Here is a 27,997-nt window from a genome sequence, read left to right on the forward strand (position 1 = left end):
TTTAATAATAATTAAAAACAAAACTTTCAAAATTAGATCAAACCATTCAAAAGCTTTTATTTCCTTACAATTCATGGAGACAGTTAACACTTGGCAAGTGTAGTTTGTTCTGAATTACAATCCTTACTGAAATGGTACCATATAACGTTACACTGAAAAATAAAATATCAAGAAACTAAAACATTTGCTTCAATGTACACATGGCTAAAAAAACAAAAAGAAGGGAAAATATCATTAAAAATGCATAAACAAATGCAAACTTTAATTCAGTGAGTCGGCTGCAAAAGGAAAGAAATCCCTTCAGTTTAAAAACGCATTGTGATTTAACTGTTGTATTCTGCGTTACTTCTATCCTATAACAGAAACATCATCATCATCATCATCATGAGAGTCAAAAGCAAACACAAAAAACACCATTAACAATGACAGTACGAACCGGTTCAAACCGTCAATGGTAGGTTTCAAGTTGTAAATCATCCTCCGTTGTGGATGTGCTTGAGGCGCTCAGCCAGAATTCACTGTACGGACTCAAATCCACAGGAGTTTTAATCAAGACATATGGCACCTTCTTTTTCCCAACATGGGACAAAACCTGACAACAGGCGCTCTGGGTGGTGTAAAAGTGCTTTAGAGGCCTCTGCTAATGCATTCGTCTATTTTTTATTACTTTTTTAGCACATAATGCTGAATTTAGTTACGCTTGTTAAGGAGAGATCAAATCAGGATTCCTCAACAGTGGTATTTTTCCTTACACCAACACAGAACTAACGACAATGGGTCCAGTAAGTGAATGCAGACAAAGGCGAAAGTCTTTATACTGCCAAAATACTGCCATGCACTGGCATTTCAACAGTCTGAATGTACACACAAGCACATACTCCCATTCACATTCTCTCTCTCATACACACATAAACAGACTGTTGTAGCAGCACACTAAAGAAGCTTCAGTACAGGCTATTAACTCAGTCCATGATCATATCTGCCCTTGATCATCATGTTCAGCAACGGACCGACCTGTTGAACATACAAAAATAATCCACATTCAGTATTGTTGTCATGAATTTTGTTATCATGGAGAAATATTAGGACAGAATTTATTAATATGACAATATTTCTTAATGGCTTATAATCTATGTTTCCATTCAAAGATTTGAGCTTACAGTTGAAACCAGAAGTTAACATACATTGTATAGACCTTTTTCATGGCTGCTGCATGGAGGGCGCCATAACGACCAGCGTCTTCCGGCAGAATGCTAAAAACTTCCATTTACAGCGTGTACAACTGGTAATTTGCGCTCCGAAAATGGGGTTCAAATAACGTTTTTAATGGATAACAGTGTTTTTGTGACACACAACTTAGAAATGTGTCTGTTAAAGCCGTTATAATCTGTCACATGTGGTTCAAGCGCGTCAGAAATACGAGAAAAACGTTCTCCTAATTCACGTGTCTGCCGTCAGAAATACACGTGCGCACATACACAGAGAGAAAGAGAGAGAGCAAACCGAGTACTGGCATGAAACTTAACAGGTATGAAAGTCGTGCAATTTACAAAAATGACCAATAAAAGTCTGTTATTGATACTCTGCTGGCGATTTACTGTTCATTCTAATTGCGAGCCGTTTGTGTTTTTTTTCGTGTGTTGTTTTTACCACGGGTTTGTGTTTTTCTGTCATTTCGAAATGACACTCGCCTATATTTTCACTTTGTCACAGTTATTAAATCAGTGTGTCAATGGCACAGTACAGGCTACGTGTGTGTGTCAAACATTTTGGTGAATTACATTTGTTTGGGCTGGTTATATATTTGAAATAAAGAGAAAATGTTGAGTTTAGCGATGACGAGGCTTCATTTAAACTGCAGAAGATGCAGTCTGACAACGAGGGGAAAATGCCTCACAGCAGCTGTTTTCCATCCTATTAGATCGCATTTCTTTTAATGATCAGTCCAGGAGGTGGTGCTGATGGACAACAGTATTAGTTCAAAGAGGATAAAAGCAGGTAAATAGATTAAAACTATCGTTTCAAAGCTGTCCATATGTGACTGTTTACACGCATTAGCTGCCGACCGGAAGTTCTTCGCATTCTCCTTGCGCATACACGCAAAGCATAATGGGTAATTTTGCGTTCCAAGAAAAAGGTCTATAACAAGGCACATAACCATTTTTAAAAAAAAGTCAGACGTTATTGTGACTAAACTTTTTCTCTTTTAGTTAAGTTAGGATTATTAAATTTGTTTGTTATGCTTAATAGCAGAATAATGAGAGAGTTATTTTTTGAGAAATTGTTATAACTTTTCTTGAAAGTCCAGTTTACATACAATAAGATTATTATGCCTCTGAAAAAGATCAGATGATGGTTTCAAGGTTTCGGAAGTTTCTGATTGGCTAATTGACAACATTTGAGTTGATTGGAGGCACAACTGTAGATTAGTATTTAAGGAAAACCTCAAACACACCGTTTCCTTTTGTGACAACATAGAAAAATCAACAAGCCAGAATCTACAAAAAAAGCCTGATTACAATTTGCTAAATTACACTGAAAAAAAGACTCATTTTTAGAGGCATATTGTGTGGTCTGATGGAACTAAGTCTGAACTGTTTGGCCATAATGACCAGTGTTACATTTGGAGGACAAAGGGGAAAGCTTACAAGCCTAGGAACACCACCCCCAACTGTGAAGTATGGGGGCGGCAGCATCATGTTGTGGTGCTGTTTTGTTGAAGGAGGGACTGGTCCACTTCACAGCATAGATGACATCATGAAGTAAGAACATTATGTAGCAATGCCGAAGCAACATCTCAAGACATCAGCCAGGAAACTAAAACTTGGCCACAAATGGGTCTTCCACACAGGCCATGACCCTAAGCATACCGACAAATATGTTAAAATGTGCTTTGAGGACAACAGAGTGAATGTTTTGGATTGGCCATCACAAAGCCCTGATCTCAATCCTATAGAAAATTTGTGGGCAGAGTTGAAAAAGCTTGTGCGAGCAAGACAGACAACAAATCTGACTCAGTTACACCAATTCTGTCAGGAGGAATGGGTCAAAATTCCTTCAAACTATTGTGAGAAGCTTGTGGAAGGATACCCAAAACATTTGACCAAAGTTATACAGTTTTAAAGCAAAGCTAAAAAAAAAATACCAAGGAAATGTATGTAAACTTTTGACTGTCTAGAAATTAATAAAAAAAAAAACTTTAAAAAAATTCTCTCATTATTGTGGCATTTAGCAAATGTAAAAATTTAAGGTAATCCTTATGGACCTAAAATAGTAAACATTTAGTAAAATTTACCATCAGACATTTAAAAAATTGGTTATGTGCCTGTTTTACAGTGTATGTAAATTCCTGGTTTCAACTGTATGTGCAGATCTGTAATTTCACATAAAGCTTTTGCAAATAAACCATCAAAAATTCCATCAAATGAATCAAACAGAGCAAAATCGTCACTTCCTGATAAACTGAAGCCAAATGTCAGCAAGAAAAAAATGGACCGCTACAGAAGGAGAATCCACTGAGGGCCTTATTTCTTATTTAACAAATAAAAGTTTTTAGATTGACCAAAACAACATTTCAGATGTTGTGTCAATGTGGTTGGTCTATGACCTTGTCCAATTCCATCGCACCCCAATTCTGACAGAAAACATTTTGTGATTATGAGCTGTTAAAACAAAACTACATTTTTTTTTATGCGCATGCTGAAACTAATTCAGTAAATATGCTTCCATCATAATACATTTTGTTTCCCATTAGATAATAAATGGATACTACAAAGTTGTGTCCATACGTTGTTAAACCTTTTTGGGCATCTTGGCATTATAATGAAGCAGATTTTTATGCAAAAGTCCAAACTTTGCATAAAATAAATGGATGAAAACATGGCTAATGTTAAGGACTTTTTACAGGCATGAGTTTTCAAAATGATATATCTAGCAGAAAACAAAATGTAAAACCATGTAGTATTTTAATTATTCATACCAAGCATAAACACCTTGAAACAAATTTACAGATGAAAATATTGTTTAAGACTTGTCAAGTAGGTCTAACAGGAATTTTGTCTTTTGTTGTTGCTGTTTAAAGGATTATTTCACACCAATTAAAAATAACCCAGACCTCCCCCCTCAGATTAGGAGCATCGGAATGCAAGACTGGAGTTCTAAAATTTTGTCTGACTTTTCAGGAATGTTTACCTCTGAAATTGTGAAATCATTTGAACAAATAAGAACAGAGTTTTCCAGACTTTTTTTTAATATCTTCAAATTTGACATTTTATAGAATCCCTACTAAAGCAAAACCATTTTCGTTTTAAATTATCAGAACTGGAAGAAAAAATGCTGTTAGTAAGATCTTTTAAAGGGCTCATTTCTAAATTCTATGCTTCATTAGTTTACTCTGATTCCTCGGTTTATGATTCCTTGAAATCACTATGGGCACGGAGATATAAGTTCTGTTTATTCCTGAAGATTGGTCCAAGATCTGGGATAGTCTCTTTCCAAAATGAACCTCAATTTCCATATATGAACAAAGTTTTTAGTTTTTCAATTTCCACAGAATTTATTTTACACCTGTTCGTCTGCATAAAATGTTCCCAGCCTGTTCTGATCTCTGTTTTAAGTGCAAAACTTGTAAGGGCACGTTTTTTTCATGTGATTTGGTCCTGTATTTACAACCAACCATTTTGGAGAGAAGTTCATTCTGAAAATATGAAACATACCCTCTCTTTTGCTGAATATTAATTTTAACAATCAATAATGGCCATTATAAAAGTATAAATGTACAATACATTTATACAACATAGGAAATAAATGAAAGCAGCCAGTAAAACGTGCAGAATCAGTATACGAGGTTACAAAAATTAATATATTAATTATCTTTGCGCTCAGCCAAAACACGTTACCTGAGAAAAATAGATTCAAAAGACTAAAGAGTCGTTGAATACAGACAAAATGAATTGCATATCATTTTAACAACTATAGTGACATTAGATCCAGCAGTAGATCCCTGAGGAACGGTCTGACGTGTACAGCTCTTATTTGGGAAGGTGTGCTCAAAGCATCAGCTGACTGCCTGGGGCTCAGACATCCGCATACGCTGCCAGAGTGTGTGTATGGTCAAGTGATGTGCGTTTTCAGTGGTATAGTAAAGATGGAGATCTTTTCAAACACACTAGGTGAAACGCCAATGTGGACATGGATCATTTTAGTTTTAAATGCCGTTTTAAAACTAAAACGTATTAGTGTAAACAGGGCCTAAGAAATATCTTCCTAAACTGTGTACTTCAGTTTTAGACAGCGTTAAAAGCCTGGTATTTTATGTAATGTACGTTAAAGACAAAGAACATTTCAAAGACGACTTGTGATGAAGCTTAAAATCGAGGGATCAAAAGTATGTTCATGTAATGAATTGGAATGACATGACTAGTCCTTTTCTATTAATGACTAAAGCAGATTAATTAGCCGGATCTCTGTCTTCTATAACAGTATACTTTAACTTCAGACTGTTTTAATGAAATATTTTCTAATTTGACATTAAATAGATCCGTTAAAGAGAATAAACATGTCAAAGAGAACTCAGCATTTTCACTCGGTGACATTCAAGATAGATACGTAGTGAAATATCAATACTTTTGATGACATTGATATGAAATGTATTCTTTGAACGATTCCATACAGAAAACGTATTCATTTGGGCTGTAGTCACAGTCAAATGTAGGCACTACTTTATTCAGGTTTAAAGCAGGTTAGCCACAAATACACTTGTAATTAGGTTATTGTCAAGGTCAAAATACACAGGGAATTCCTTAATGCATTATTCATATCTGTGGACCTAAAAACGGAAAACGGCTTTGATTGACTGTTCTATTTCTCCGTACCTCATGTGGGTCCCCCAAGGCCTCTCCCAACATCTTCTCTATATTCCTCATTATGGCCACCTTCTGATGGGCTTTCAGAGGATACTCTATCCTCTTTGGAGTGGGAGCCCCCTGGAAATGTTTGGAGCAACAATGGTTGATTTGTGCACAGATGTATCATGTATACAGACACCAAAGTGCATGAGTGAGATAAAGCATACCTTGTACCAGAAGTTGACTGTGATGGTCTCTCCTCCATTTAAAAGGGACTCAATGTGATGCCACCTTTACCAGAAAAAAGTGCAAACTATTACTTAATGTTAATTGAAAATATTCACTACCTTGCAACGGTTTAGGGAGATATTTTTTACTTTTTGCATATTTTCAAAAAATTGTGTTCTTTTGATCTGCTTTAAGTAATCAAATAATCTAGAAAAGATACGCATCAGGGTACAGCTGTTTTAACATTAAACACGCCAATGAGCTAAACATTTCAGGATTTGTACGATTTCTAAATGATTAATGACTATGCTGAAAATTCAGATATTGAATAAATAATATATATTAAAAAATTTAATAGTACTAATAATAATTTGTTATGTTGTTATATCTATTCAATACAGTAGTATTATTAATTTACACATTTCTTTTAAAATGAATGCTTCAAATATTTAAAAAGAGATCCAACTTGGTGTCTACTATTAATTAAATTTACAGGTAATTTACAAGGTAATTTTAGTAAAAACAAAAACAATATTAAATGCAAAAACAATCAAAATAAAATGTAAAATGCAAAATAAAAATGTGAAAATATGTGTAAATTAAATTCCATCATATCTCATTGTTCTAACATAACAGATATACTTATCTAACATTAAAACAACTTGATGACCTGTACTTCTCATAATGAATCATATGATATTTTAGGTTAATAAAAACTTAATATTGATAAATTAGTCAAACTTAGAGGTTTTAAGTATAAGCTGGTATATAACTATTACGTTTTATGTTGTTTTAGTGAATGTCTTCTACAATTTATGGTAAAAATGGTAAAAAAAAATAATAATAACAACAACAACAACAATAATAATAATAAATTAATAAATATTAATAAATTTGGGTAAAAAATAAATGCATCCATAAATATAAGAAACATAGTAATGCACAGGAAAAATTATTCAGCCAAATTCATCAAAACTAAATGTAATTAAAAACATCAATAAAAAATATATGTTGTGAGTTTAAATAATTATATTTAAACATTTCTTTATTTTAGGATTACTTTATTGTGTCTAATTCTGATACCAACTCATTTTGACCTAACTGAACCCTTTATAGCTATCCTACACTGAACACATAACATTTTCAACATTTACAGCCTTTACATGTAATACAATTAAAATAGTTATTTATGACACAAACAGCTTAGATAAAAAGCACCATGCCTGCAGGAAAGTCAAAATGAAAAACAGTTTCCATTTACACCTGCTACGTGACCTTGATAAAGTCACTTATGCAAAGCGCATGTTAAAAAACTGAAGCTCGTCACCACGTACACAAATTCAAGAACTTGCTTCAATGACTTTGAATAAACAGCACTATACAGAGCTAATTAAAATTCAAATATTTAGAGATATAAACCATTACTTCATTACTTATGTGGGTTTGCTTTTAAACACTTTACAGAATGACTCACTTGTGTACCAATTTTTGTGCCAAAGTAGTAAAAAGAGAGTATGTACAGTACAGCTATGAGAGGGAAAAAAGGAGGTTGCTTCAAAATGTATAATTTAGTTACATGTCTGAACAAGTAAATGATGATATTTATTTATTCATTTTTCATAAAATAACAAAAAAGGTGCCATGTTTTAGACATGTTTCCATTCATTTTAGATTTAGTTTTTAACCTCAAAAGAGTTAAAAAGCTATTTAGTGGAATAATGACTCTAATTTGTTATTCTGACCAACTGTCAATTTATGAAAAATGATAAAAATGCTTTAAATTAATTTTTTGTTTATTTGAAATATAAAAGACCTTACTAGATGAAAACATTTTTTAAAAACTTTTTTAAACACACAGAGAAACTGAGAACATTGAAGTGGCCATTTCAATTCTTTACATAGCTGTTAATACAGTTAGCCTTCCTGAATTATTAGCCCCGCAATGTATACTTTTGTTTAATGAAAAAAAATTTTTTTTATAAGTTTTTATTTTAATTTTTTTATTAGAACACAGCACAATATCAGACATACAAATAGTTAATAAGGATACAGATGGGGGTGGGGGAGGGGGGGGGGTGGGGGCATTTGGTAGATGCCTTGTATACTTAGTCAGGGCTTGACATTAACTTTTTGGATCACCAGCCACAGTGGCTAGTAGTTTTCCAACGTTACTAGCCACTCTGCATTTTTACTAGCCACAATTTTATTGTTGGGAAAATATTTTTATATGCATAAATATGACTTTGACATGCTAAAATTACTTGATTTAGATTTTGTGTTTTGTCCACTTGCCTCCTCATTCGTTTTACATTTTTTTCGTCTTGTATGAGCAAATTGGCCATGGTGTCATAGTGTTGTATTACAATTAGGTTTTATTTCACATGACTTTTCAGAACTCAAAATTAGGGATTTACTGAATTTATCTCTGACCACACCAAACAATAATTATTTCTTAGCCACAAATTTTAAATGTGCCAAAACAAGACAAAACATTTCTTTAAAAAAACAAAACAAAAAAAAAACAATTGACCTTTAAAAATAATTATTGTCATTTATCAAAAATATGCACAGTAATCTGTCCTTGCTAAAGATCTCTCAGATCACCAGTTAACTACACATAAATGAAGAGTTAATCTCATATTAAAGCAATTTTGTTGTAAAAAAAAAAAAAAAAAAAAAACAATAATTAAACCATATAAACAAAAATAACTGCAAGCAAAAGAAAGCAGGTGAAAAACACTGTGTAAGATAATGAAAGGATAAACACATGGTTAAGTCCAATTAATAATCTGTTCAAAGCGAATGCAACCGGTGGTGCTTACAAAAAGACACATTTTGAGCTCTCGAAAGCAGCAAGACCTTGGATGCATTAGCATATCTTTTTGTCTGTTCTATATGAAAGAGAACCAATCACAGTTGCGTTCCAGGCACGGTTGCTTTAAGCAAGAAAACAGGAGCGCGCACACGCTTTAAACAGTCGCGCATCACATCAACTGTTTGCGGGACTGATTATCCCCTCATTCACTATTGACCTGCTTTCTATTGCTTGAGCGAGAGCAATTATTTTTGTTTAATCGTGCTGTTTCTCGTTTCTAAGATCACATTCTTATTCTTATGCTTATCATGTATGAAATGTAGCTGTTTATTAAATCTATGTTGTATGTTTAAAGTTACTCATGTATAATTGTTAGAATTGGGTTCCATCTTGCTTGAATATATTCATCTGGAGTCTAAGGCAATAAGTTATTCTTTCCATTTCATAAATTTCTCAAATTTTTTTTATCCATTGGTCATCTGTAAGTGGGTCTAATCTGAGCCAATTAGACGCAATACATTTCAGTGCTCCAGAGAGCAATCTTTGTTTCCTCATGCTCTCATGCACCAAACCTAGGACTGCCACAGTTGGATCAAAGGGAATATCAATACCAAGTACCTTATAGATATCCTTCCAAAATTGCTGCAGTTTTGGGCAATACCAACAGATATGAGAGTGGTTCCCTAAATGATCACCACATTCTCTCCAGCATCTATTAGTGAGCCTATTCTTATCTTTGCTACAATTTGTGGGGTGCGGAAATATCTTGTAATGATTTTCCACTTACATTCTCTCCATACATTTGAGTTTGTGACTCTATGAGCAAAAAAATATTTTTTTAACACAATGTCTAAACATAATAGTTTAATAAATCAATTTTAATAACTGGTTTCTTTTATCTTTGCCATGATGACAGTATATAATATTTTACTAGATATTTTTCAAGATGCTATTATTTAACTTAAAGTGCAATTTAAAGGCTTAACTAGGTTAATTAGGTTAACTAGGCAAGTTAGGGTAATTAGGTAAGCCATTATATAATGGTAGTTTGTTCTGTAGACAACCGAAATAAAATATTGCTTGAGGAGGATAATAATATTGACCTTAAAATGGTTTTACAAGAATTTAAACTACTTTTAATTTAGCCAAAACAAAACAAATAATCTCTCCAGAAGAAAGAAATACTATAGTACATACTGTGAAAAACTCCTTACTCTGTTAAATATCATTTGGGAAATATTTGAAAAACAGAAATAAATTCACAGAAGGGCTAATAATTTTTACACTAACTTTAAAAGGAAATTCTGAAAGCAATGGGAAAATGGTACAAAATCCTCTTATTTAAAAAAGGCCCTTCTTTGACATGGGTTAAACGAAAAAGAGAAATGTTCACACTCAGGCAGCCATGAGGAAAAAGTATGGACTGTAGAATTACACAGCTGGTTGGCATCATTTTGCCCTCCAGTGACTAGAGGGAGCAAGGAGTTGGAAGAGGAAGCCGTCATGCTGAGTCACTCCCACAGGCTTGAAACTAAGTCAGCAGCCCATGAAAGAAAGAGGCAGAAGCCCAACCAATGACCCACAAAACTGAGAGAGAGCCAACACTTCACTTGACACTGATATTTTCAAGCTGCTAAAGCATAGACTCAATTGTTAAAAAGTACATTTATGTATTTACTTACATCTATGAGTGAGATCAAACAAACCATTTCAATTAAACTGGCTTTTATTCTGTTATCGTTTACTGCTACAAACCTGTTTGTTTCTTTCCACTATTGAACAGAAAAAGACAATTTTTCTTAAAGAATGTTGGAGTCCAGCAGCCATTGACTTTGATATTTTTGAAATTCTTATTATAGATGTCAAAGGGTACTTCAGCATTCTTCAAAATATCTTCTTTTGTGTTCAACAGGGAAAAAAAAAAAAAAAAAGAGTTGGAACCACTTAAGAATGAATTGACTATACATGCTTATTTTTGGTGAACTATCCCTTTAATCAATTGCACAAAAGAAAAACATAATTAAAGAGCCCACAAATGCTTGCAAAGACTTCATAGGCCGTTTGTTAAAGGAAGAATCAGTAAAGATTATCAGAACATGGATCAGTGCATCATGGATCAGTTTCTTCCTCCATTTCACAAGTGTAAGTACGTGTGATTAAAATTGTTGCCTCGTTTACTCTAGCTTGCAAATTTTTGTTACTTGTAACTGCATGTACTGTTTCAGGTTAACTCTTTATATTCTCATATCGCGTGTAAAGTCACGTTAAAAACGCGACGTGTGCTGCTTTGTTTACCGACCGTCAGCTGTTCCTACACACATGCAACGGTCAAGTTTTAAAATAGTTCAGCTCAGGTTCGAGGTGAGTTGTCTAAATTGTACCCAGCAAGCTGATCTGGCGCTCTAGGCGAACGGCGATCTCGCCGCCCTCAACCCAAACATGCATTCTCTGTTTTTGAATGTTTTGGTGTTGTGTCCTCTAAGGAGAAGGGTAATGTGTGTGCGTGTGTGTGTGTGTGTGTTTGTGTCCTCTGCGAAGAAAGGTATTGTACGTGTGTGTGTGTTTTGTGTCCTCTGAGGAGGAGGGCAATGTGTGTGTTTGTTGTGTCCTCTGAGGAGGAGGGTAAAATGTGTGTGTGTGTGTGTGTGTGTGTGTGTGTGTGTGTGTGTGCGCGTGAAAAGACCAGGTGGAGTGTGACAACTAGGAGATCTCCTCGCCAGTTCTTGGAGTTTTTGCTCAATAAAATAGTTAGTCGTCTGTATTTACATTCACCCACTGGCAGCCAAAATCCACGCCTTACACTATTGAGCGTGTATGCACTGTGACTACTTTTATATTGTTGATTAGCTGCTGGGTATTTCACTCTGTCTTGCGCTGAAGGCTGTCGGTGTCGACCAATTGCAACAGGCTGTCATCGGTCCAATCAGCACAAATTAGCTTCGCGGTAAGGAGGGGTTTGGTAACAAATGAATCACTGAACGATTTTTATCGGAGTCGCTGGGATAATTAGGTAAAAATAAATGCAGATTATAAGACCATAAAAGTGTTTTTTGACCTTGCATGCATATTAGACTATTGTTGGAGAGCCTTACAACCAAAATAGGACCCTATTTCATGTATAATAGGGGCTCTTTAAAACTTCAATTTGTAATATCCTAAAAAATAATTCCTAACATTTAACAGTTAGCTCCACCCCATACTCCACATTGGGTTAAGCCAGTCTGACTGAATTACGTGATTCAGCTTAAGGTAATAATTGTGATCCACTTTCTCAGAGTATTTGAAAACAAACTTACCAATACATGGGGATGTACAGCACATCTCCGGGTCCCACGACAGCCTCATACCCAACAGCATTTTTGAAATTAGGAAACTTGTCATAGTCAGGATTTTCAAAATCAACCTAAGAGTGCAAAAACAAATTTGCATTGAACATTTTGCAGATGAAAATATTAAAAAGTTTTAATCAACCTGTGAATATAACTTTTCAGGCCAAAAACATTTAACCTGCTGTACTTCTTGGAATAGCACTTATATATATTGGAAAAAGTTGAGGTACCATTTTTGATGTTCGAGTCAAAATAATTGAATTTGTATACAGAGAAAGCTTATTAAATGCAATTAAAGTGTTTCTTGAATACTTTAAATTACAATTAATTATTGTTATTAAGTATTTTGACATTGCACATTCATCTTTAAATATGCTTTTGATTTCATCTAATGATTCATGTCCTATCTGCCTGACATTTAAGTGGGTGACTACTGTAAATCATAGTAAAAATGCATATTATTCAACATAAAAAACAGCCCATTCTACATGTATTGGGAAAGAATATAAATTTCTATTACTTTTATTGTTTTGTGCTTGAAAACCTATTCATGTTTTTTACTCTAGAATACAAATATCTGACAAGTGTCTGTGCAAACTTGAAATCTATCAAATGTTTTCTGAGACATGGTATGGATCAAGTCCAATAATCAAAATATTTGTCTTGCCCTCTGTTTAAACGTTGTTTTTCATATTTGTAGTCCTGCTGACGGTCATAAATGTGGCAGCTGAATAAAATGAAGCAACAGAAACGAATCAATATAATATATATATATTTTTTAAATCAACAGATAGCGTCCACAATAGTTTGCATGCTGTATTGCATTTCATTAAAAACTTGAGTGATGCAAGACAGTATTACTAGTTATATTAAATATCTTTGGCCAGTAAACATCTGAAACATGACACATTTAAAAATCTGAGAAGCAGTGTTTAGGATGGGTGTTATCAAGCAAATAATACCTGACTCTGTCTGTCACATGGATGATGGACTGGATAAGGATAGAGGCAGTCAAACTGATCCGGCGGAAAGAGGATGCATCTTTTATGTCCTTTGATTTGTGCAAAGAAATTCTGTTGCTCGTCATAGTGTGCTGGTGTTACATTGCCTGTTGTGACATTTTCAGAAGATAAATAAACACACACACTCACAAATATATATTATTAAAATAAGTGTCGTTGCATTGCCTTTGATAGGTGAAATATTAAGAAAAATTAGGGGAATTTAAATTACAACTTTAGTGCTTAAGTATGTAACTTTAACAATTTTTAACAATTTATTTAATTACCCATTACAACATGAGTTAATTCTCCACACCTTGCTTTTGTTTTACACTTGATCACTATGCCGAGTCTGATATTTAAAAGTTTCAAGTCAGAACCTGTTTAACTCATCATATTTTCAAGAGCGCAATAGCTCTAGGTATAACCCCACACATACTGTAACTTTAAATAATATAGGCAATCATTTAGATACAAAAGAGTCCACTGAAACTGTACCTTCCATGCCTATGAGCAGCAGATTAGAGGTCAGCGGTCCCCAGTTTCGTTTAGCTTGCTGTTTGTTAATCCAGTTCCAATTGAATCCAAGGAAATCCACCACAATTTTCCGCCCTACCGTATCATTCAGAGTCTGTTGCAAGTACACTCTACAAATTAAACAACGATGCAGTTTCACATGTCAAATCAAATTAAACAAAGTGATACTTCACAATGCAACTGTATTTAAATGTCAGGTTTTTTTAGAGTAAACAATCAGAATTAGCTTAAAATTGATTTAGTAAGGTCAACCGTTAAAGGTCTATAAACAGAAATATGATTATTGTAAATGATACAGTGGATTAAGCCACCAAAGCTAAGTATAAAAAGGTCAGATGTGGCCTGGACATCAGTTGGCAGAATTAACTGCTTAGTCATACACCGGAGTGATTTCATTTCTTGGATTAGATTTCATGCATCTCAACACTTTAGCACAGTCTCAGTTTATGTATTTATTAATAGCACAAATCTTCTAAACTAATTTACTCAAATATTCAATGCAGAAGTGATGTTAACAGTGAAAGCATAAAGGCAGATAACAAAAATTATTTTTAACATCATAATCAAAAGTTATAAATTAATGCATGTTCAGTTTTTAGTGAGAAAATGATTCATCTCAGCCAGCAGTTCTGAACATGCATGTACATTAATCACACTGACATACCTTCCTTTCCCGCCTTGCTCTTCTGTTTGATGCATCTTGTCCACAAACTCAGAAAACTTCATCTCTATTCGACGAGATTTAGGCACAAAGTCTTGAAAGTTAACCATTTTCTTCTCGTCGTAATATAAGAATTTGTGATTTTCTGCTATGTAAACAGAGAAGTCCCCATTTCCGATATTCTCCTGCAAGTAGGGTATGTCCCATTTTAGAGCTGGATATACTAAACTGGTGTCTGTCAGTACAACAGGCTCCTACAAAAAGAAATAAAAATATTATTTAACATAAATCATACTTAAACAGCAGATAAATAATGTTCTCAAATGGCTCTCATTTTGGAGTTTCGCTTATCACGAGGCTGAATCCAGCTTCTTATTCGCAGCTTCTTATTGACGCTATGCGGTCCACCTTAAAAACCGCGACGCTTCCGTTTTTCAGCTTCTTATTCGCGCTCATCTTAGGGACCGTGTTTATTTATGTTCCTTTTTGAAAAATGAAAAATGCTAAATGAAACTGATATAAGATAGAAAACGGGCTGCAAGCATGAAATCTAATTGCATCATTGATTAATTATTGACAGTGCCATCGTTTGAGTACAATATATTTTTGTTTTTTTTCCAGAAATAGTCCTTTATGAAGACTTCACATGACCCACCTATGAAAAGACAGTGCCTGCCTCAGCAAGGATTTTAGATACAAAATAATTGTTTTATTAATTAAAGTTGTAAAAGTTAATGCATATGTTTTATCTGCAAATACTACAATTTGTATTAGATTTCAGTAGCTTTTTCTGACACCCACGCCTGTAAATACAATTCAAGTTTTGTTAAACCTATTGTTTCAAAGAACAGACAATGCACTTTTTATACACCTTTTTATACACCTTATACAAATAAATGTGAATTGAACTGAATGAGCTATTGCATAATTGAATACTGTACCATGTTCTCTCTAATATTACACAACAGGTTAATAGTATACGTCTATACACGCGTCTGCATATGTATAAATATTTATAATTCTATCCCATTGAGAAGACAGACCAAAAAACGGTCAAAATACAGTCATTTCAATAAATGCCCAGTTGGAGGTGCTATATGCCAAGTTTTTTGCATATTCATTTAATGTTTTATTTTTAACTTTTATGTATTTGTGTGCCTACTACATACTATGTATGTGTGTACTATAAACTATGTGTGTGTGTGTGTGTGTGTGTGTATGTTCACATTAAAAATGTTTAACACTAAAGATAATAAAAGTATGTTTGTGTTATAAATTTACACAAAATAAAGATGCCAATACATAATCATTTAATAATAATGATTTATTATTATTATTATTAATAATATTAATAATTATTATTATTATTAATTTTTATTATTAGTAGTAATAGTAGTAGTGAAATAAAAATATTTTACAATGCACTTATACATATTGTACTGAAATAAATGCCAATTAATCTATATACCTTATAAAAATTTATTAATATGTACCTATTTATAAATATGTGTGTAAAATATGTCTCTCTCTCTCTCTCTCTCTCTCTCTCTCTCTCTCTCTCTCTCTCTATATATATATATATATATATATATATATATATATATATATATATATATATATATATATATATATATATATATATATATATATATATATATATATATATTCATACACAGTACACAATACATTTTTCTGTGTCTGTGTTTATTTAAGTGTATGTATATGTATTCATTCATTTTCTTTTCGGCTTGTTCCCTTTATTAAACTTTGGTCGCCCCAGCGGAATGACCGCCAACTTCTCCAGGACATGGTTTATGCAGCAAATGCCCTTCCAGCTGCAACCCATCTCTGGGAAACATCCCCAGTCGTACACTATGGACAATTTAGCCTTCCCAATTTAACTGTACTGCATGTCTTTGGACTGTGGGGGAAACCGAGCACCCAGAGGAAACCCACGTGAAAGCAGGGAGAACATCCAAAAACAGAAAGGCCAACTGACCAAGTCAAGGCTCGAACCAGCAACCTTCTTGCTGTGAGGCGACAGTGCTACCCACTGCACCACCATGTCGGCCCTGTGTGTGTATATACATATATATATATACAAATTAACTATATACCTATACACATTTACATGAATTTAACAGTACTAATACTACTAATATTAATATAAATGATAAAAATAAAAAATATTAATAATATTATTATTAATTCTATTATTATTATTATTAAGCTTATTGTTGGTATTTTATTAAAAAAAATTACAAGAAGCTTATACATATTGTACTTGTCTATCACAACACCAGAAATAAGATTATACACAAATTAAACACTAGCATTTTCAGGCTGGGTACCACTAGTTAATTTTGACACAGCAGAACAGTTTTGTTCCAATGCACTCTTGGCACAATTGGTGGCGCTGTATCTCAGCTGTCTTTGAGGGTGCGTTGAAAATCTTACTTGGGTCTTGTAGACAATCTTCCCATCTATCAGCAAACCCAGATTCATATCAATTTACTCTACTAATTTTAGGTTCTTGACCTCTGAACTTGCCATAAATCGCAATACAGCAAGGCAAAAACAGGTATGTACCATTGCACTCTGCACAATTGGTGATGCTTTATCTCAGCAGTTTCTGAGGGTGCGTAGAATATCTCACTGAGGTCTTGTAGACAATGTTCCCCTCTATCAGCAAACCCAGATTCATACCACATTACTGTACCATTTTCTGGTTATTGACCCTTTAAACTTGCCATTAATCACAATACAGCTATGTACCATTGCACTCTTGGCACAATTGGTGGCACTGTATCTCATCGGTTTTTGAGGGTGCGTTGAATATCTCACTGAGGTCTTGTAGACAATGTTCCAATCTATCAGCAAACCCAAATTCATAGCATATTACTTTAACAATTTTAGGCTATTGACCTCTGAACTTGCCAAAAATCGTAATACAGCTAAGTACCATTGCACTCTTTGCACAATTGGTGGCGCTATATCTCAGCAGTCTTTGAGGGTGCGTTGAATATCTCACTGGGGTCTTGTAGACAATGTTCCAATCTATCAGCAAACCTAGATTCATATCACATTACTGTACCAATTTTAGGTTCTTGACCTCTAAACTTGCCAAAAATCGCAATACAGCAAGGCAAAAACAGCTATGTACCATTGCACTCTTGGCACAATTGGTGGCGCTATATCTCAGCAGTCTTTGAGGGTGCGTTGAATATCTCACTGGGATCTTGTAGACAATGTTCCAATCTATTAGCAAACCCAGATTCATATCACATTACTGTACCAATTTTAGGTTATTGACTTCTGAACTTGCAAAAAATCGCAATACAGCAAAGTACCATTGCACTCTTGACACATTTGGTGGCGCTATATCTCAGCAGTCTTTGAGGGTGCGTTGAATATCTCACTGGGATCTTGTAGACAATGTTCCAATCTATCAGCAAACCCAGATTCATACCACATTACTGTACCAATTTTAGGTTATTGACCTCTGAACTTGCAAAAAAATCGCTTACAGCCAAGTACCATTGCACTCTTGACACAATTGGTGGCGCTATACCTCAGCAGTCTTTGAGGGTGCGTTGAATATCTCATTGAGGTCTTGTAGACAATGTTCCAATCTATCAGCAAACCCAGATTCATACCACATTACTGTACATTTTTCTGGTTATTGACCTCTAAACTTGCCATGAATCGCAATACAGCAAGGCAAAAACAGCTATGTACCATTGCACTCTTGACACAATTGGTGGCGCTATATCTCAGCAGTCTTTGAGGGTGCGTTGAATATCTCACTGGGGTCTTATAGACAATGTTCCAATCTATCAGCAAACCTAGATTCATACCACATTACTGTACCAATTTTAGGTTCTTGACCTCTAAACTTGCCAAAAATCGCAATACAGCAAGGCAAAAACAGCTATGTACCATTGCACTCTTTGCACAATTGGTGGCGCTATATCTCAGCAGTCTTTGAGGGTGCGTTGAATATCTCACTGGGATCTTGTAGACAATGTTCCAATCTATCAGCAAACTCAGATTCATACCACATTACTGTACCAATTTTAGGTTATTGACCTCTGAACTTGCAAAAAAATCACTTACAGCCAAGTACCATTGCACTCTTGACACAATTGGTGGCGCTATACCTCAGCAGTCTTTGAGGGTGCGTTGAATATCTCATTGAGGTCTTGTAGACAATGTTCCAATCTATCAGCAAACCCAGATTCATACCACATTACTGTACATTTTTCTGGTTATAGATCTCTAAACTTGCCATGAATCGCAATACAGCAAGGCAAAAACAGCTATGTACCATTGCACTCTTTTCACAATTGGTGGCGCTATATCTCAGCAGTCTTTGAGGGTGCGTTGAATATCTCACTGGGGTCTTATAGACAATGTTCCAATCTATCAGCAAACCTAGATTCATACCACATTACTGTACCAATTTTAGGTTCTTGACCTCTAAACTTGCCAAAAATCGCAATACAGCAAGGCAAAAACAGCTATGTACCATTGCACTCTTTTCACAATTGGTGGCGCTATATCTCAGCAGTCTTTGAGGGTGCGTTGAATATCTCACTGAGGTCTTGTAGACAATGTTCCAATCTATCAGCAAACCCAGATTCATACCACATTACTGTACCAATTTTAGGCTATTGACCTCTAAACTTGCAAAAAATCGCAATACAGCTAAGTACCATTGCACTCTTGACACAATTGGTGGCGCTATATCATAGCAGTCTTTGAGGGTGCGTTGAATATCTCACTGGCATCTTGTAGACAATGTTCCAATTTATCAGCAAACCCAGATTCATACCACATTACTGTACCAATTTTAGGTTATTGATCTCTAAACTTGCCATAAATAGCAATGCAGCAAGGCAAAAACAATGTCCTATTGCACTCTTGGCACAATTGGTGGCGCTATATCTCAGCAGTCTTTGAGGGTGCGATGAATATCTCACTGGGATCTTGTAGACAATGTTCCAATCTATCAGCAAACCCAGATTCATATCACATTACTGTACCAATTTTAGGTTATTGACTTCTGAACTTGCAAAAAATCGCAATACAGCCAAGTACCATTGCACTCTTGACACAATTGGTGGCGCTATACCTTAGCAGTCTTTGAGGGTGCGTTGAATATCTTACTGGGATCTTGTAGACAATGTTCCAATCTATCAGCAAACCCAGATTCATATCACATTACTGTACCAATTTTAGGTTATTGACTTCTGAACTTGCAAAAAATCGCAATATAGCAAAGTACCATTGCACTCTTGACACAATTGGTGGCACTGTATCTCATCGGTTTTTGAGGGTGCGTTGAATATCTCACTGAGGTCTTGTAGACAATGTTCCAATCTATCAGCAAACCCAGATTCATACCACATTACTGTACCAATTTTAGGTTATTGACCTCTGAACTTGCAAAAAAATCGCTTACAGCGAAGTACCATTGCACTCTTGACACAATTGGTGGCGCTATACCTTAGCAGTCTTTGAAGGTGCGTTGAATATCTCATTGAGGTCTTGTAGAAAATGTTCCAATCTATCAGCAAACCCAGATTCATACCACATTACTGTACATTTTTCTGGTTATTGATCTCTAAACTTGCCATAAATCGCAATACAGCAATGCACAAACAGCTGTACCATTGCACTCAACCAAAGCTCATTCAAAAAATCTCGCGGACGTTTATGGAGAACGCGATTTATCTAGCCGGAGGTACGTATGGCTGCATTTCATTTTTTTAAGCATATGCTACGGGGCGGTGTGACGCCGTTCGTCTTAATGCTCACCGGCAGCTCGTCATGTACGTCTGCAAAGTTGAGACGCAGACAGGAGCTGACCTCAACAACGGCGGCAACCCGACAATCCGGTTCTAGTCCGGAGAACAGCGGTTTCAGAAATCAGGTAAGACAATAACAGAATCCAAAAAATAAAGTGAACGAGTTCATAACAGGGTGAGAATGTGGTGAAAAGGTAGACAAAAATCTGCTAAGAAAAAGTAGACAAAATCAGACAAGGGCTTTTCTTTTTCTGGACAGCTTTTGTAAAACGTTGCTCGGGTTTAGGGAAGCAAACGGGCGGACGGGCGGGTCAATCTGTAAAGGCAGTTGGGTTTAGGAAAGGAAGAGGAGGGTGGGTCAGCCGATTGGCCAGTCACCCAGTCAATCATTCAGTCAGTCAGTCAGTCAGACAGATGGTCACTCGACAGTGGCCTCCGGTGGCTTTACGCGAGAACAAAAACTGCGCCAATTTGTGCCTCCCAGAACGTATTTCGCGGTCTCCAGAAACTTCCACGGGACTACGTTTTCAGAATGAGTCTGGGTTGAGTACAACAGTACATAGCTGTTTTTGCATTGCTATATTGCGATTTATGGCAAGTTCAGAGGTCAATAACCTGAAAATGGTACAGTAATTTAGTAAGAATCTGGTGTTGGTAATAGATGGGAACATTGTGTACAAGACCCAACTGAGATATTTAACGCACCCTCAAAGACTGCTGAGAAACAGTGCCACTAATTGTGCCAAGAGTGAAAAGGTACATAACTGTTTTTGGATTGCTCTGTTTTGCTATTTATGGGATGTTCAGAGGTCAATAACCTAAAAATGGTAGAGTAACTTGGTATGAATCTGGGTTTGCTGATAGATTGGAACATTGTCTACAAGACCCCAGAGAGATATTCAACGCACCCTCAAAGATTGCTGAGATATAGCGCCACCAATTGTGCCAAGAGTGCAATAGTACAACTGTTTTTGCCTTGCTGTATAGCGATTTATGGCAAGTTTAGAGATCAATAACCAGTAAATGGTAAAGTAATGTGGTATGAATCTGGGTTTGTTACTAGATGGGCACATTGTCTACAAGACCCAACTGAGATATTTAATGCACCCTCAAAGACTGCTGAGAAATAGTGCCACCAATTGTGCCAAGAGTGCAAAGGTACTTTGCTGTATTACGATTTTTGGCAAGTTCAGAGGTCAATAACCTAAAATTGGTACAGTAATATGGCATGAATCTGGGTTTACTAATAGATTGGAACATTGTCTACAAAACCCCAGTGAGATATTCAAGGCACCCTCAACGACTGCTGAGATATAGTTTCACCAATTGTGCCAAGAGTGCAATGGTACTTCGCTGTATTGCTATTTTTGGCAAGTTCAGAGGTCCATAACCTCAAATTGGTAGAGTAAATTGGTATGAATCTGGGTTTGCTGAAGGATTGGAACATTGTCTACAAGACCCCAGTGAGATATTCAACGCACCCTCAAAGACTGCTGAGATATAGCGCCACCAATTGTGCAAAGAGTGCAATGGTACAGCTGTTTTTGCCTTGCTGTAAGCGATTTTTTGCAAGTTTAGAGGTCAATAACCTAAAATTGGTACAGTAATGTGGTATGAATCTGGGTTTGCTGATAGATTGGAACATTGTCTACAAGATTCCAGTGAGATATTCAACGCACCCTCAAAGACTGGTGAGATATAGTGCCACCAATTGTGCAAAGAGTGAAATCGTACATAGCTGTTTTTGCCTTGCTGTATTGCAATTTTTTGCAAGTTCAGAGGTCAATAACCAGAAAAATGTACAGTAATGTGGTATTAATCTGGGTTTGCTGATAGATTGGAACATTGTCTACAAGATTCCAGTGAGATTTTCAACGCACCCTCAAAGACTGCTGAGATATAGCGCCACCAATTGTGCAAAGAGTGCAATGGTACAGCTGTTTTTGCCTTGCGGTAAGCGATTTTTTGCAAGTTTAGAGGTCAATAACCTAAAATTGGTACAGTAATGTGGTATGAATCTGGGTTTGCTGATAGATTGGAACATTGTCTACAAGATTCCAGTGAGATATTCAACGCACCCTCAAAGACTGCTATGATATAGCGCCACCAATTGTGCCAAGAGTGCAATAGGACAATTGTTTTTGTCGTGTTGTATTGCGATTTATGGCAAGTTTAGAGATCAATAACCAGAAAATTTTACAGTAATGTGGTATGAATCTAGGTTTGCTGATAGATTGGAACATTGTCTACAAGACCTCAGTGAGATATTCAACGCACCCTCAAAGACTGCTGAGATATAGCGCCACCAATTGTGCAAAGAGTGAAATGGTACTTCGCTGTATTGCGATTTTTTGCAAGTTCAGAAGTCAATAACCTAAAATTGGTACAGTAATTTGGTATAAATCTGGGTTTGCTGATAGATTGGAACATTGTCTACAAGACCTCAGTGAAATATTCAACGCACCCTCAAAGAATGCTGAGATATAGCGCCACCAATTGTGCAAAGAGTGAAATGGTACAGCTGTTTTTGCCTTGCTGTATTGCGATTTTTGGCAAGTTTAGAGGTCAAGAACCCAAAATTGGTACAGTAATGTGGTATGAATCTGGGTTTCCTGATAGATTGGAACATTGTCTACAAGATCCCAGTGAGATATTCAACGCACCCTCAAAGACTGCTGAGATATAGCGCCACCAATTGTGCAAAGAGTGCAATGGTACAGCTGTTTTTGCCTTGCTGTATTGCAATTTTTTTGCAAGTTTAGAGGTCAATAACCTAAAATTGGTACAGTAATGTGATATGAATCTGGGTTTGCTGATAGATTGGAACATTGTCTACAAGATTCCAGTGAGATATTCAACGCACCCTCAAAGACTGCTATGATATAGCGCCACCAATTGTGCCAAGAGTGCAATAGGACAACTGTTTTTGTCGTGTTGTATTGCGATTTATGGCAAGTTTAGAGATCAATAACCAGAAAATTTTACAGTAATGTGGTATGAATCTAGGTTTGCTGATAGATTGGAACATTGTCTACAAGACCTCAGTGAGACATTCAACGCACCCTTAAAGACTGCTGAGATATAGCGCCACCAATTGTGCAAAGAGTGAAATGGTACATCGCTGTTTTTGCCTTGCTGTATTGCGATTTTTGGCAAGTTTAGAGGTCAAGAACCTAAAATTGGTACAGTAATGTGGTATGAATCTGGGTTTGCTGATAGATTGGAACATTGTCTACAAGACCTCAGTGAGATATTCAACGCACCCTCAAAGACTGCTGAGGTATAGCGCCACCAGTTGTGCAAAGAGTGCAATGGTACAGCTGTTTTTGCCTTGCTGTATTGCGATTTTTTGCAAGTTCAGAGGTCAATAACCTAAAATTGGTACAGTAATGTGGTATGAATCTGGGTTTGCTGATAGATTGGAACATTGTCTACAAGACCTCAGTGAGATATTCAGCGCACCCTCAAAGACTGCTGAGGTATAGCGCCACCAATTGTGTCAAGAGTGCAATGGTACTTAGCTGTATTGCTATTTTTGGCAAGTTCAGAGGTCCATAACCTCAAATTGGTAGAGTAAATTGGTATGAATCTGGGTTTGCTGAAGGATTGGAACATTGTCTACAAGACCCCAGTGAGACATTCAACGCACCCTCTAAGACTGCTGAGATATAGCGCCACCAATTGTGCCAAGAGTGCATTGGAACAAAACTGTTCTGCTGTGTCAAAACTAGGTACCTAGCCTGAAAATGCTGGTGTTTAATTTGTGTATTATCTTACTGTGATAGGCAAGTACAATATGTATATGCGTCTTGTAAAATATCTATTTTTTAAAATAAATACCAAAAATAAGATTAATAATAATAATTAATTATTATTATTATTTATATTATTATTATTATTAGTAGTAGTACTGTTAAATTCATGTCAATTTGTATAGGTTTATAGTTACTTTCTCTCTCTCTCTCTCTTCCTCTCTCTCTCTCTCTCTCTCTCTCTCTCTCTCTCTCTCTCTCTCTCTCTATATATATATATATATATATATATATATATATATATATATATATATATATATATATATATATATATATATGTATGTATGTATGTATGTATGTATATATATATGTATGTATGTATGTATGTATATATATATATATATATATATATATATATATATATATATATATATATATATATATATATATATATATATATATATATATATATATATATATATATATATACATATACACACACACACACACATACACGGTGGCGCAGTGGGTAGCACTGTCGCCTCACAGCAAGAGATTGCTGGTTCGAACCTCGGCTTGGTCAGGTGGCCTTTCTATGTGGAGTTTGCATGTCCTCCCCTACGTTCGCGTGGGTTTCCTCTGGGTGCACCGCTTTCCCCCACAGTCCAAAGACATGCAGTACAGCTAAATTGGGAAGGCTAAATTGTCCATAGTGTATGACTATGGATGTTTCCCAGAGATGGGTTGCAGCTGGAAGGGCATCTGCTGCGTAAACCATGTCCTGGAGAAGTTTAATAAAGGGAATAAGCCGAAAAAAAATGAATGAACACATATAAACACAGACACAAGAAAATGCATTGTATTGTATTGTGTGTGTGTGTGTGTAAATATATATATATATATATATATATAGAGAGAGAGAGAGAGAGAGAGAGAGAGAGATTTTACACACATATTTATAAACTTTTATAAGGTATATAGATTAATTGCCATTTATATGTAATCAGTAAAATATGTATAAGTGTATTGTAAAATATTTGTATTTCACTATACAAATTAGTAACTACTACTACTAATAATAATAATTATTATTATTATTAAATCATTATTATTAAATGATTATGTATTAGCATCTTTATTTTGTGTAAATGTATAACACAAACATATTATTATTATTATCTTTAGTGTTAAACATTTTTAATGTGAACACACACACACACACACATATAGTTTATAGTACACACATATATAGTATGTAGTACACTGAAAAAAGTGTTGCATGCAAAACTGTTGCAAACAATTTATTTGTGTTGAATTTAAACAAACAAATTAAGTTTAATAATGTTCAACTTAATTTGTTTGTTTAAATTCAGCGCAAATAAACTGTTTACAACAACTTAACGTAAAAAAAAATTGAGTAAATCCAAGGAATCATCTTTGAATGATTTTTTTCAGTGTAGGCACACAAATACATAAAGGTTAAAAATAAAACATTAAATGAATATGCAAAAAACTTGGCATATAGCACCTCCAACTGGGCATTTATTGAAATGACTGTCTTTTGACCGTTTTTTGGTCTGTCTTCTCAATGGGAAAGAATTATACATATTTATACATATGCAGACGCGTGTATAGACGTATACTATTAACCTGTTGTGTAATATTAGAGAGAACATGGTACAGTATTCAATTATGCAACAGTTCAATTCACATTTATTTGTATAAGATGTATAAAAAGGTGTATAAAAAGTCTGTTCTTTGAAACAGGTTTAACAAAACTTGAATTGTATTTACAGGCGTGGGTGTCAGAAAAAGCTACTAAAATCTAATACAAATTGTAGTATTTGCAGATAAAACATATGCATTAACTTTTACAACTTGAATTAATAGACCAATTATTTTGTATCTGAAATCCTTGCTGAGGCAGGCACTGTCTATTCATAGGTGGGTCATGTGAAGTCTTCATAAAGGACTTTCTGGAAAAAAACAAAAATATATTGTACTCAAACGATGGCACTGTCAATAATTAATCAATGATGCAATTAGATTTCATGCTTGCAGCCCGTTTTCTATCTTATATCAGTTTCATTTAGCATTTTTCATTTTTCAAAAAGAAACATAAATAAACACGGTCCCTAAGATGAGCGCGAATAAGAAGCTGAAAAACGGAAGCGTCGCGGTTTTTAAGGTGGACCGCATAGCGTCAATAAGAAGCTGCGAATAAGAAGCTGGATTCAGCCTCGTCGCTTATCAGTCACCTTTAACTTTCCTGCATGTTTCCTGTAGCACTAAACACTCTTCCACACTCATACTGACATTCAAAGGCAAATATTTAGTCTAGAGATTAAATACCACATCAAACAAAGCTACAGAAATAATGTCCGCGTCGTGCAGCGACCCCGCCAGCGCTCGGCGTTTATTTGACACTGAATTAAACTGATGCTGCAGCGTGAAAAAAAAAGTGACAAGTGCTACGTGACTAGAAGAACGTACACTGCTCGAGCACGCGCGCCGGTGAACGCTGCTCTCGCGCTCATCGCAGACCACCACAACAGGAACAAACCGCAAGACTTTTAACCGTAAAAGACAATTATATGCATAATATGAATGAAGTAGCAATTATGAAAAGTAATTATTAATTATTATTTAACAAGTAACTTAACTAGTATTGACTAATTGTAATAATTAGAGATGTAACAAATGAAAAGTGAAATAAAAAGTAAAATGCAACTAACATAGATAGATAGATGATAGATAGATAGATGATAGATAGATAGATAGATAGATAGATAGATAGATAGATAGATAGATAGATAGATAGATAGATAGATAGATAGATAGATAGATAGATATTCCATTTATTACAATAACACTGCGAACTAAAATAACAAACTGCCATTGTTTACACAAAGCGTCAACACAACATGAACAACGTGCTTCGACTGATCTCATATAACCTGCTGTCAACCGTGGCTCAGTGGCTTCTAGAAAAGACAGCAATTATTTGAAAATAATAAATTCTTTCTACTTTACTCACACTTTTCCTTTCTGTTTCGTGCATGAACACCTCACTAAGCCATGTTAAACTTTTTCTAGTTACTGAATATTTTAAACAATTGTATATATTTTATAACCCATCATTAAGACACGGGAATAACTTTAAAGTGGCCATAACTGTAAGATTTATTTATTAATATACAGCTTTTAAATAGTAAGAAACGTTTTAAGTAATGTTATAAATCTTATTTTCATGTAGGATAGGCTAAGTTACCTCATTATAGCAATAATGTACAGTAACGTTAAACTTCATGTAGAATTGATATGCAACAATCAAATCTCATTTGTAATAATTCTAAATTGTTGTTTTTTATTTTATCTTGACAGTTACAAAACCATAACTGCTATGGAATAAACAAAACTCAAACTATATTAGTTGGCTTATTTTTATCTGACGTAATGACCAAACTCATCAAATAGTTTTGGCATTAATTACAGCATTTTGTATCCAAACAAAGCGTTTAATACTGTCCTGCTGCTTGAGTTTGGGTAAATCATTCTTTAATTTTAATGCACCTTGCACCCACAAACAGACGTCTGCTGTTCTCCTCTCCTCCGTCGGTCGCTCACTCTTGCAGCGTTAATAATGCAGGATAAATATGCTAGCTTACCTCGTTATTGATGAGCACCTCGGCACGCGGATCCGTATGGGACAGTCGCGGTATTTGTCGGGTTGGAAAAGTATACTGTCGAAGCTGCGACTCATCCCAGTCCGGGTCGCGCAGCTCCGTGAAGGCGGCGGCTCCGTCGGTCTCCGCCATGTCCTCCGAGTCCGCCAGAGGATCACTGGGGCAGCACAAAGAAACCTCGAGAGGCCGATGGTCTGAAAGGGGAGCCGGCGAGCTCGAGAACCGCTCCTGGGCTTCACACACCCCGCCGAGGCACGAACAGACGAGCGACCCGCGCAGTCATACAAGCAGCGTGAAAACAGAAACACTGGCTGTGTTTTCCTACTCATAAC

General features: G+C 35.5%; 1 protein-coding gene across 1 annotated transcript; it reads right to left on the bottom strand.

The window, feature by feature from the left end:
• Positions 1–32: 32 nt before the first annotated feature.
• hif1an (hypoxia inducible factor 1 subunit alpha inhibitor) lies at positions 33–27,997 on the bottom strand. The gene is given in 8 exon segments (NM_201496.1): positions 33–1,014; positions 5,874–5,984; positions 6,074–6,137; positions 12,186–12,292; positions 13,181–13,326; positions 13,718–13,866; positions 14,421–14,671; positions 27,648–27,997. Coding segments are annotated over 8 exon segments (1,035 nt in total). The 5' UTR covers positions 27,798–27,997; the 3' UTR covers positions 33–957.

This window comes from Danio rerio, chromosome 13, assembly GCF_049306965.1.
Source record: "Danio rerio strain Tuebingen ecotype United States chromosome 13, GRCz12tu, whole genome shotgun sequence".
NCBI lineage: Eukaryota > Metazoa > Chordata > Actinopteri > Cypriniformes > Danionidae > Danio > Danio rerio.